Source organism: Mustela nivalis (genome assembly GCF_964662115.1).
Source record: "Mustela nivalis genome assembly, chromosome: 3".
In the NCBI taxonomy this organism is placed as follows: Eukaryota; Metazoa; Chordata; class Mammalia; order Carnivora; family Mustelidae; genus Mustela; species Mustela nivalis.
In genome coordinates this window covers 155210632-155223701 of record NC_139022.1, presented here as the reverse complement: position 1 = coordinate 155223701, position 13070 = coordinate 155210632, and the positions used below count along the sequence as shown (strand labels likewise).

Below are 13070 nucleotides of genomic sequence, written 5' to 3'. Positions count from 1 at the left end.
GACCCAAGTGGGTGGTGGTGACCATGTAGGCCGCACCACAGCCGTCCAGGTGAGAAACAAAGCACAGCTTGCCCTATATCCTCCCCGAGACAAAATAGCATGGGGGGAGAGGCTGTATGCATGGCTGGGGCAGTCGGAGGGGCGTGTGTTCGCGCTGACTGCTCCCACTGCTCAAATCTTGCTAAAGCTCCATCTTCCCTGCTAACCGCTAATTAAAAGCTCTTTCCCTTGGGGCACCTGGGTAAAACTCAGTTGGTTGGGTGTCTGATTCTTGATTTCAGCTCAGGACATGATCTCATGGGTCCTAGGATCAAGCCCCACTTCAGGCTCCACAGTCAATGGAGTTTTTGCTCAAAGATTCTCTCCCCCCATTCACTCACACTCTGCTCTACCTGAAATAAAATAAACCTTTAAAAACGTCCTGCCCACCTGCCTTTTCTACCAGGTATATTTTTGATGTGCTGACAACCACACAAATACCAGTGAATTTATTTATTTACTTCTATTTTAAAATATTATTAATATTAATTAATATAATATGCTGACTATATTATTAATATATTAGTATTAATTTATTGTATATTTTATACATTCACATTTGAATACCAATGAATTTAATCAGTATTGGCAGGATTTTTTAAAAACAATTCTGGGAATGGGGATGCCTTCTACCAGTGTCAACATCATTTTATAAACTATCACCTTCTCAGTGAAGGGGTTTATAACCCCTTTCTGAGCACGAGCTAGCTTTCCCTTTTCAAGCTCTGGGACTGGGAAAGAGGGGACAGGAGGGGGGACATGACATTTGCTCTGCAGGCCCCTCCCCACTGTCATTCCAGATTGTGCTGTGTCAGGAGAGTCAAGTTTATAAATGTCTGTGACTGGGGACGCCTTCGGCTCAGGTCATGATCCCAGGGTCCTGGGATCGAGTCCTGCATCAGGATCAAGCCCCACATCAGGGAGCCTGCTTCTCCCTCTCCCTCCAGCTGCTGCTCTCCTTGCTTATGCTCTCTGTCAAACAGAGAAAATCTCTTTTAAAAAGAACTACAGATTTTATGACATTGCTAGCAGGATGTTGGGGAGTATGTTCCAAAAATGAGAAGATTCAAGCTTCTAAAAAAGGATTATGCAGAGGTGCCTGGGTAGCAGTTGGTTAAGAGTCCAGCTCTTGGTTTTGGCTCAGGTCATGATCTCAGGGTTGTGAGATCAAGCCTTGCATTGGGCTCCACGCTCTGTGGGGAGTAGGCTTGAGATTCTCTCTTCCTCTGCTTTTCCTGCTTATGCACACGCGCATTCTCTCGCAAATAAATAAATATTTTTAAAAAAATAATATCAGAAGTCTTTTTTTTTTAAGATTTATTTGTTTGTTTCACAGAGAGAAAGAGAGAGAGAGAGAGATCACAAATAGGCAGAGAGGCAGGCAGAGAAAGAGGAGGAAGCAGGTTTCCCGCTGAGTGGAAAGCCCCATGTGGGGCTCGTCCCAAAACCCTGAGATCATGACCTGAGCCGAAGGCAGAGGCTTAACCCACTGAGCCACCCAGGGACCCCGCAAATAAATAAATCTTTTAAAAAAAAAAGTACTGGGGCGCCTGAGTAGTTCAGTGGGTTAAGCCTCTGCCTTCAGCTCAGTTCATGGTCCCAGGGTCCTGGGATCAAGTCCCACATCGGGCTCCTTGCTCAGCGGGAAGCCTGCTTCTCTCTCTCCCACTCCCTTTGCTTGTGTTCCCTCTCTCGCCGTGTCTCTCTGTGTCAAATAAATAAATAAAATATTTTTTAAAAAAAAAGTATTATGCAGAGTCATCCTTTAAAAATGTAGGTCAGAGGCACCTGGGTGGCTCAGATGATTAAGCTTCTGCCTTCGGCTCAGGTCATGATCCCAGGGATCATGGGATCAGGCCGCCACACATCGGGGCTCCCTACTCAGCAGGGAGCCTGCTTCTCCCTCACCCTCTACTGTTCCCCTGCCTGTGTTCTCTCGCTCTGTCAGACTAATAAATAAATTAAAATAAAATAAAAATGTAGGTCAGATCACATCCTGCTTCTGCTCAAGCTTTTCCTCACTGCGTGATAAATGCTGAAAGCCTCCTCCCCCTCGCCATCCAACCACCTTGCCCTGCCCTGACCTCACCCCCTACTACTCAGTCCCTTGATGGCTCCTCTCCAGCCCTGGACTCCTTGCTGTTCCTCATGGAAGCCAGACAACACTTTGCCTCAGGGTCTTTGCCTCTACTGTCCCTTGTGCCTGACTAACCCTCCCCACCACCACCTCCAGCACTCCCTAGCCCCTGTGATCTGTTTTTCCCCATAGTACTTATGACCTTTTCATACTCTCTAATCATCATTTATTCTGTCACTGTTTTCCTCCCACTACAGTGAAAGTTCCAGGAGCGTGGAATTTTTAGGTTCTTTATTTACTGCTGTTATCTCCAGTAGCCAGGACACTACCTGGTACACAGTGGCCATGTAAAGTTTCTTTGTTTTTAAGATTTACCCATTTATTTGGGAGAGAGAGAGAAAGAGTGTGCACACAGCGGGAAGGACGGAGGGGGAGAAAGAGAAGCAGGCTCCGCACTGAGCACAGAGACTGATGTGGGGCTCCGTCCCACGACCCCATGGTCATGACCTGCTCCAAAACCAAGGGTCACACACCTAACTGACTGTGCCACCCAGGTGCCCCATCAAAGATTTTTATTGAATAAATGAAGTGCTAAGAAAAAGGAAAGTAAATACATGAAACAATTTCAAAAATGTCTCTAATAGTTTTATACTTAGACTCTATATACAATGGTAAAAAAAAGATATAAATGCACTTTTGAACGTTTTAAGGGTCACCTTAAGGGTTTCTTAAACACAGTATACAGTATCAACATAGAAAACGCAGAACCCTCCTACACAGCTGATGGGAGTGTAAATGGTGAAGCCACTGTGGAAAACAGTCCGGCAGTTCCTCAGTAACTCAGTTAAACACTGAGTTACTATGTGACCCAGCAATTCCACTCCTAGGAATACACACACACACATGCACACACACTTGCGTGCATGCATGTACACACATGCAAACTGTGCAAACAGTAAACCAATGCTCATTGCAGCATTATTTATAATAGCCTACCAACTGATGAATGGATAAATAAATAATATATTTATAATTAATAAATAAATAATAAATAAATGAATTGATAAGTAACTATCCCTACCATGGAATATTATTCATCAACAAAAGAGAATGGAATGCTAATACACGCTACCATGTGGATAAGCCTTGACTACATGATGCTAAGTGGAGAAGCCAAGCATAAAGACTACTTATTATCGATTCCATTCATATGAAATCTTGAGAATAAGCAAACTATGGAGATGGAAAGTAGATTAGATGTTGCCTAGGGCTGGGGGTGCTGAGGGTACAGGGGCAGCAACTACTACGGAGGTATGAGGTTTCTTCTGGGGCTGATGAAAAAGTATGAAAATGGACTGTGGTGACGGCTGCGCAACGCTGTGAACAGATTCGTAAATACTGAGTACTTCAAATGTGTGAATTGCATGGCATGTGAATTCAATCTCAATAAAGTTTAAAAAAAAAAAAAGCAGAGCACTCAATACTTACCTTTCACTGACGTCATAGCCTTCATTGACACTCACTGCTTTGTACTTGACGTTGCCTTTGGTCCTCTCCAACTCCCAACACCAGTCCTTAAGTGTGTCAAACATGACAGTATGGTTCTTGGGATCGGTGGCTAACAAAACAAATTTAAAAAGAGAAAATCTGGTTGTTAGGTACAGGTATTTTAATGATGTGAAAGTGGATCCTAAGCCCTAATTTTGTCTGCTAAGCCCATTTTTATCGAAACACGGCGAGTTCACTGCTTAATCCCAACCTTGTTCCTTTTTTTTGTCATTAACCCAAAATTATGACGATGGGTCTGTCTTTTTATACTGGAGAAAAGGAGTTGCTCATTCCACTCCTTGCAAAAGTAATTTATAGCTCCATTTTCAGTCATCTGACCATGAGATAATTTATATAACATAAAAGATCCTGTGAAGCACTAGAAGACAGGCTTGGCACAAATGCTAAAATAATAAAATATTTTTAGCCCTACCAATATGTGCATAAGATGGCAAACTCATTTGAATAGCATGTCAGATCCCTGAATGTAATTCCTCCTTCAGTTTGCAGATGCTCTGCCGACAAGAGGATTGGCCCGTGTGACACAGCTACTAACGGCCATCGTCAGATCAGACAGCTGTGGGGAGGGTCAGGGCTTGCCAGTCAAGGACTGCACCACGGGCATGAAGGCTTCTGCCCCTCAGCCTGCCCTGCTACTACCTGCTAGGCAGAAACGTCCAGCTGCACTATGCCTGCAGCCCAGCAGATGTGTGCTCCGTCCTCTCCTAAGCCACAGACTGCTGAGTGACACGCACCAAAACGGTCTTAGCTACTCAACACAAATCAGTTCATTCAGGCCCTTGTGCATCTCAAAAAAACCAAGCATTTTGGGGAAAAGAGTACTTCGTAAAACTTCCCATGCTATTTTATTAAAATAAAACCAGATCACAGTACAAACAAAAGTAAGTATAGTAATAAAACCAGCAGTGAAGCTTATAAAGCATGTGGCACATGCTGGACCCTATTCTGAGTGCGCTACGTTGATTCAATCCTCACAGTCCTACGTAATATTAATTGCTCCATGTTACAGATGTGCACAGAAAGGTCAAGAAACTTGCCTAAGGTCACAGAGCTAAAGAATGGCAGAACTGGAACCCAAACCCAAGCAGCTATAAAGGATTTCCATAGAGTAATAAACACCAAAAAAAATCTCCCCATGGACACAACTAATAGTTAAGACTCCTATTCAAGAGCAGACAATTCTTTCAGCAGTGCAGGTAAGTCTTTCCCTAAAACGCCCCGTCACAGTGTTCAGGACCTTTCAGCCAAAGCACATTTTGTGAATTATCACACCACAAAGTAACTGAAGATGTCCAGGCTGCAAAACTACCCACCTCTACAAACCCCTACTAAATGCAAGAGCTAAGTGGTCAATCAGCATCCATCAGTTATAAGATGACTTCTCAAAAAATGGGAGTTGAAAGGAGGATTTAAAAAAAAAAAGATGGAAAACAGAATAAAAGGTGTCACATATCCTGGGCATCGTGGCACAAAACAAACAAACTAACAAAACACCGGTAGGTGAAGAAACTGCCAGAGTCAGTCAAGGAAAGGGTTTTGGAACACAGATGAACACAGTCCTGGTGAGCCAAGAAACTGTCCTACTGGACAAACTGCATCTGGACCAAGAGTCAGGATATAAGGAAGAGGCAGAATTCCTAAAAATAGAGTATGGTTTTTCAAATGTAAACCCAACAGATGTTTATATAAATTATAGTAATTCATAAATATATCATATCTTGTAGACCCCATATTGCAACAAGCTGTTGTAAGCCAGTTACTCCACACTTGCACATAGAGCTACAGTGAAAGATTTGTCATTCACAAAGATGAACTTACTGAATTAAGGAACTATTTTATGTACAATATAACACTAGAGCTGAGCATTATCTTCAGTTGGTGTAATTCTCTGAACACAATCCACCCTGAATAACATGCAATTATACTTTTAATTAACCCTTATGTAACTGGGGTGGCTGGGTGGCTCAGTGGGTTGAGCCTCCGCCTTCAGCTCGGGTCATGATCTCTGGGCCCTGGGATCGAGCCCCACGTCAGGCTCTCTGCTCAGCGGGAAGCCTACCTGCCCCCCTCTCCCTCTGCCTGCCTCTCTGCCTACTTGTGATCTCTGTCAAATAAATAAATAAATAAAATCTTAAAAAAAAAAAAAACCCTCACGTAACTGACTGCACCCCATCCATTTAACAATTTATAATCTTAACAACAATTCAACGGAGGCTTTAAACTGCTGTTTTGAAAATGAGAAAACAGATGCCCCAAGAATTTAGTGTCCTCCCCAGGATCATGCAGCTACTGAGCAGTTGGGCAAGAATTTGAACTCAAGTGGGACAGACCCCAAAACTCACAGCTTTTCTACTAAGTCACCATAGTTCCCAAAATGCAACCTGCTCTCTCAGATAGCTACATCTCTGCACACACTGATCCTGCTGCCGAAAATACTCCTCTGTCCCCACCAGACACTCCCACATCCTCCCCGTCAGCTCCAGCACAGCCTGTGCCCCGCGATAGACTCCCCCTACCACCCGCAGTGTGACCAGCCCCTCCAAAGGACACATCTCTCAGCTGTTTCTGCTTGATGTGATGCTCGCAGAGGACAGGGATTTAGTCCTATTCACTTCCATCCCCAAGTCCTGGCCCACAGGCAAGCGTTCAAAAATGTTGACCCAATGAGCAGTTCAACCCTACCCTCCAGAAAGCACCATGTACCCTGTTATACTAACACACTACTTCCGTGATGAAAAGCACATCACACGGAGTCACTCGACATCAACCTGATGTTCAGACTGACTGGCAGAGCGAGTACACAGATCAAGGAGAGAGATGGAGAGAAGAGAGACATCTGTGAACACACTGTACAATGCTAGGCATTATTAATAGCTAATTCAAATGACCGAAGTTTCTTAGTTAAAAGACTGTTCCCTTTTTCAGTGAACTGAATGGAAAACGTGGAATTTTACGTTATGTAACCATACTTGCTTTCTCATGTACAACTGTTGCATTTCCCCCAAAATACTTGCTACAGAGTATGTTCTGGTTGTTTAAAGGCTTTCTAGAATGCAGGATATTCTCTAGAGTGTTATGAAATGAAATCAAATATATTAAGGTAGAAAAAAAAAACCAGCAACAAACAGAATTATCTTAAACTTGTCTGAATTTTGTTGCTCTACAGTCTCACATTCCTCATTTTAGTATGTTGATCTTATCCTTCAAAAGAAACAATCATACCAATAATCCCTCACGAAAAAGCAAATCAACCTAAAGATAAATTAGAGCAACAAAGATCACAGGGAAAAAAAAAATAGAAACTTTTTTTTTTTTCTTTTAAAGTAACTTGAATGACTTACCCAAGCAAGAGGCGATCAATTGCTAGGAAAGAGGAAGAAGAAACTCATGGATGAGTTCTTTTTTTTTTTTTTAAGATTTTATTTATTTATTTGACAGAGACAGAGATCACAAGTAGGCAGAGAGGCAGGCAGAGAGAGGAAGGAAAGCAGGCTCCCTGCTGAGCAGAGAGCCCGATGCGGGGCTCAATCCCAGGACCCTGAGATCGTGACCTGAGCTGAAGGCAGAGGCTTTAACCCACTGAGCCACCCAGGCGCCCCTCATGGATGAGTTCTTGTCTGCTAGTTTCAGGTAGGAATTTAAAGGGTGTGCCCACCTGCAAATTAGAACCCAGAAGACACTCACCTGTATTGTTTTGTGTAGCAGCTGCATAGGAAAACAGAAATAATCTTTTAAGCAGTTTAGGAACCTGGGTATGATGAATTATGCCACTGACAATCTAGAAGAGAACCAAACAATGGGTATAGTCATGCTTTTGACAGATAAATACTGAGTTGTCTAGTTTTTCAGTCACGCTAATAGGCTCCTATGGGCAGCACGTAAACTCTGAGGTCTTTATATTATGATACTATCTTTTCGAATAACACCAAGTAAACAGAATGTTAACAATTCTGTCTGGTTTTCTAAGAGCTTTGAATTTCTAGGGAAAGTTTAAAAATTTTATTTACTTATTTATTTGAGAGACAGAAAGAGAACAGGGAAAAGGACGGAGAGGAAGGGGAGAGACTCCCAGACTCTGCGCCAAGCACAGAGCTTGAGGCAGCGCTTGATCCCATGACCCTGAGACCATGACCTGAAACCAAGAGTCGGGATGCTCAATGACTAAGCCGCCCGGGGCACCTGAATTTCTAGGGAAATTAAAAAAAAAATTTATTTTTAAATTTATCCATTCATTTGAGAGAGAAAGAGCACATGCTAGGGGGCATGGGAGGAGGGAGAGGAGGAGAGAGAGTATTAAGGAGACTCAGTATGGAGACTGACGTGGGGTTGATATTATGACCCTGAGATCATGATCTGAGCCAAAGTCAAAGTCAAAACTCAGTTGCCCAACCACCTGAGCCACCCTGGCGTCCCTGATTTCTAAGAAAAAAAAAAAAAATTTTTTTTTAAAGATTTTATTTATTAAAAAATTTTTTTTAAAAAAAAAGATTTTATTTATTTGACAGAGAGAGAGAGAGATCACAAGCAAGCAGAAAGGCAGACAGAGAGAGAGGAAGAAACAGGCTCCCTCCCTGCTGAGCAGACAGCTCAACGTGGGGCCCAATCCCAGGACCCCGAGACCATGACCCAAGCTGAAGGCAGAGGCTTGACTTGCTGAGCGACCCAGGCACCCCTCCCAGGGAAATTTTTGAAAACATAGTTTCATTTCTCAATAGCAAGGTGCTACAAAAATTTAAGTGCCACATTCAGATACTCTAAAAAACTGACACGTGTGACGTAGAGCTAATATTAGACAACAGCCAAGACACTTAGCTATTCTGATCCACTTGTGGCCTTTAAGATCTTCTTCTAGAAAATCAGAATGAGAAATCAGTCCACTGTGCTTTTTGTTTCAAGTTTCCAAACAAAAGTATGTTTAGACAGATAACTAAAATCATCGTTCAAATGAAGTTTCTGGCTTCTCAGGGACTTTCCCTACATCCACCACTCTTTCCCTGCTCAGAATAGACACGAGAGTCATGTTTATTTTTCTAACTGAGCTACCACACTCCCTGAACGAAAACCAGGGAATTACCCGTAACTGTATAACTCAACTGAAGACAGAACGATGGGGAGTGGGCGCTCTGCACGGTTCCCCAGACAGGTTTACCAGGACAGTGGCAAGTTTTAGACCTTCGATACCTCCGTAAGAGAAACCGTAGAAGTTACAGAGGGACCACTGTAAGCAGTTCATCCAGTTATACATTCTGATTTGCTCCAGCAACCAAATTAAGTCTCCTTAGTGTCCAAAATCCCAGGCCTCATTTAGTAACTTGGCTTTGCCCATCTACCCCATGCACCTCTTCCTCCTTCCACACACTTCTACTTCCCAGATACGAACTCCCTCCAGGAGTTGGGGGTCTCTGCTACTACTTTTTGGAAACGCCGTCAGATGTCAGAGAAGCAGCTTGCCTCCTGCCCCCGGTTTACCACCCCCGACTCTTCAGAGGACTCAGGAGAAAAACCACTCCAAACTTTAGGATTAAAGGCAGTGTGTGCCACATAATACACGAGTATGCTTCACCAAATTCTCTCTCAGTTCTACTCAAAGCCTGTGATTATAAACCAATTTCAGCTTTACAGAGTGAAATGTTCTCCCCCCCACCCCGCTTCGTGCAATATAAGCAAAAAGTAAGAGTCAGTGGTGACACATGACGGCAAAGAAAACCTCCAAATACATGTAACTAGTTACCCTTTTGACTTCCTCTTCTTTTGTGTACCTCAGACCAAAGTGGAACACTCGCAGGTCTTTACAGTGGATGATGAGTTTCTCAGGGTATTTCTTCAGTTGTCCAAAGAGAGGCTTCTTTTTCTCATCAAACACTACACATCGATGATGAAATCAGTAAGGCAAAAAGTTAGTGCTGAGGAAACAAGGCAGACTAGTCACACCTCTCTAGAGCAAGAGGAAAGGTGCTGCCTTCGATGTAACTGCCAGCAGGGGCCCCAGCTCTCTGACAATGGGCAGCATTCTTCCTTCCTCTGGACAAGCTCAAAATGGACTGACTCCAAAAGTTAAGATTACAAAAGATGGAGGAGAGACATCCTTTCAGGACAGTCGAGTCTTGGGTTTATGGCCAGGGGCCCCTCCGGACATTTCTCTCCCTGCCCCACAATTTGGACCACACCGCACCTACTGATGTTGGGATCATCATAAATGGCTACTGAATGACTTCTGAAAAAGCCCTTACTGCAAAAATATAGAAGCAAAGCAGAGAGGCTTAACCCTTAGCAGAAAGGACAGTACAGTGCAACAAACCTTTGTCAGATTAGTCTTTAGAGTAAAACCTACACACCTAACACAGCCACAGTATGATCTGCCTATAATGTTACTGCAGAGGATTGGAACAGGTTCCAAATTCAAGTGCAAGCTCCTCCAGCTAGGTCGCTCCAAATAAGCCACTTTGTATCTCAATTTTCTCATTCATAAAACGGATTTAAACAAAATAAATATGCAAAGAAATTTTAGTCAACTGTAAAGGACCACAGAAATATTATCATTACCAGCTCTACTTTCAAAGGCTGGCAACACCCCGGGGGAAAAGATACTTACCTCCATAAATCTGATCAACGCAGTGGAGTGTGATGTCATTTTCCCCTATAACCTTATTCTTAAATTGGGTTTCCTAAAAGATACAAAAGGGAACAACTGTGACTCCTTTCTATGCCCTATTAAACATTTATAGGCAGAGAAAATCACCATTTTCCAAACTACACATTAGGAAAAACAGAGAGGGCATAAAGAAATGGGTGAAGGTGGTCAAAAGGGACTAACTGCTGTTATGATAAAGAAATCACAGGCTGTAATGTAGAGCCTTGTGATTATACTTAATAAAACTGCATTGTATATTTGAAAGTTGCTAAGAAAGATCATCTCATCATAAGGAAAACAACTTCATAACTATATGAGATAAAAGATGTTAACTAAACCTATTCTGGTAATCATTATGCAATATATACAGGTATCAAATCATTATGTTATACTCCTTAAAATAATATGATGTTATGTTAATTATATCTCAATACAATTATTGGGGGGAAATTGAGTATATCCTCTAAGAAACAAACAGGGTGGGGCGCCTAGGTGGCTCTGTGGGTTAAAGCCTCTGCCTTCAGCTCAGGTCGTGATCCCAGGGGCCTGGGATCAAGCCCCACATCAGGCTCTCAGCTCAGCGGCAAGCCTGCTTCCCCTCTCGTACTCTGCCTGCCTCTCTGCCTACTTGTGATCTCTCTCTGTCAAATAAATAAATAAAATCTTTAAAAAACAAACAAACAAACAAAACCCCAGGAAATGGAGCCAGCCACATTCTCTAGGAGAGAGACGATGAAGTATGCAAGGAGAGCTGGTAAGCACTTTTTTTTTTTCCAAACCCAGGCATGACATGCCGTTCCTGGGCTGCTCCCAGGCAAACCAGCCATGCCACAATCACTTGGAGAAGTTAAGACTTCTCTACACAAATGCAAACTGGTGAGTGACAACTACATGAAGCCAGGTTTAGGAAGAAAACACTGAAAGATTCAAGTTTCTGTGAATGCTGTCTGTATTTGGGCAGGACGAGGAGCCAAGCCACTAGAGCAGATGGCAGCACGGAAGACCATACTCCAAGGCAGCAAGGGGGGGCCAGGCCAGCTGGCTTCGCATCAGTAAACTGTGCTCCCCGAGTGGTGTAAGCCACCCTCTCCCTCACGCCACTTGCCCATTTTCTGTAAGTAGGGATGAGTCTTACAAGGACACTGCAACTCGGGGCAAAGTAAACCCAAATTCCAGTGCTGCATTCAGCATCAGTTTCATAACCGAACTCAGTTCCTCAATTTGAGGGACAGCTCAGTATACAGACAACGTGGGGAACTAGTATATCTGGGGAGATGTGAGTCCCATGAGGGATACATATTGTGTTGAAATACCAAAAAGAAGAAGTTGATGGCGTCAACCTGTGAAGTCAGATGCAAGCCAGCACGACTCTAGGCACTGGACAGAAATTTTAGAATGGTCCTGCCACTGAAAAGAGATCCCAGAGGATAGCCAGCCAAGCAGCGGTAAGGACTTCTGTCCTTTGTGTTTAATGTGTTGTAGGGGGCGTGAGGTAGAGCCACTGAGGAGCTGGGGTGAAAAGACAATGGGGCCACAAGTGCCCTGCTCCCCTCCAACTCAGCCAAATACAGCTCATACGTACATCGTTATCCAACGCAGATTCGTCATCGCCCAAGAAAGCGATTTTAAAGTCTGTGCAGACAAGCTTCCCATAGATCCCACGCTGACAGGAATCTTCCTGGACATACTTCAGCACCGTGCTGGCTTCACAGAGCAGCTGTTCACCTGATCGAAACCAAAACAAGTCCCCCTGAGAGTCCTCAGGGCACACACGGTATGCAAACAGTAACAGCCTCCCCAGCTCTGGTCACGGGAAAGACAAACACACGACGCGCGGCAGCCCTTCAGACTCTACCCTTCCCGGCACAGCAGGAGCTGCAAACCAGGGGCACGAAGATAAAGCTGAGTGGGGACTCCTGAGCAGTGAAACCGAAATGGCTCAGAGAGACCTTCACACAGGGCACTGTCCCATCCTCTTGCTGTGAGTAAGGAAAGTGTCCAATACGTGGGAATGATCTCGGCTACACTTGCAAGGACAGAGCTCAGTGCTCCCATTACTTGGACCCAAGCAGGCATTCCCCAGGAGTGATGCCCTCCATGCGTGGAATTAGCAGCGCTCAGAGCTCAGGCCTGCTTTGTGGGGAGCATGGGCCATCACGGGGCGCATCCCTGGCCTCAGGGCCTGCAGGCGGCTTCCTCAGACACGGAGGTGCAGCATGACCGCATGCATTCCGGCTCCACAGACAAGGATGGGAGGAAAAGGGGGGTCAGAGGGTTGTGGGAAAAAAAATGGTTTCCTCTCTTTCTTCACTGAGGGTGTTTCCTCTCAGTGTGTCACCTTTCCTGCTGCATCTGCAGGCGGCCCGCCTGCTCGAGCCACTGTATTTCCTGGAGATACAGAAGACTTTACAGTCAAGAAGATTGGGATTTTGGGATACAGAAGCGTTCGCTGCTCCCTAGAAGCAGAGAAGCTTATGAGAACTGGATGTCTGGACAAGAGCAGAAAAAGGAGAAGGATATGAAAAGACATAAAAAACCAAGTGCAAATATTCTGTAACGAAAAAGAAAAGGAATGTTCTTCTCTTTCAACACAACCCTCTCCCCTTAGAATCGCCCTCTGGATATTATCTCCAATGTCTCTGAATGTACTTTTTGGCTCAAAATTCACTTGGTCTAATTTTCAACATAAAAATAAAGAAGAGGGCACCTGGGTGGCTCAGCTTGTTAAGCGACTGCCTTCGGCTCAGGTCATGG

The 13070-nt window shown here is 44.0% G+C and overlaps 2 protein-coding genes across 4 annotated transcripts in view; one reads left to right on the top strand and one right to left on the bottom strand.

The window, feature by feature from the left end:
• Window positions 1–13070, top strand: part of SUB1 (SUB1 regulator of transcription) — a 484727-nt gene that overhangs the window by 233158 nt on the left and 238499 nt on the right. The gene's annotated exons all lie outside the window — the stretch shown is intronic.
• The window catches only part of MTMR12 (myotubularin related protein 12), a 71424-nt gene that overhangs the window by 27861 nt on the left and 30493 nt on the right, over window positions 1–13070 (bottom strand). For all 3 annotated transcript variants that reach the window (XM_082724485.1, XM_082724487.1, XM_082724486.1), the window contains 5 exons: window positions 11899–12041; window positions 10278–10350; window positions 9417–9547; window positions 7370–7463; window positions 3605–3734 (listed from right to left, as the gene is read on the bottom strand). In XM_082724485.1, the coding sequence (XP_082580611.1) occupies window positions 3605–3734; window positions 7370–7463; window positions 9417–9547; window positions 10278–10350; window positions 11899–12041 (571 nt within the window). The remainder of the gene's footprint in view (window positions 1–3604; window positions 3735–7369; window positions 7464–9416; window positions 9548–10277; window positions 10351–11898; window positions 12042–13070) is intronic.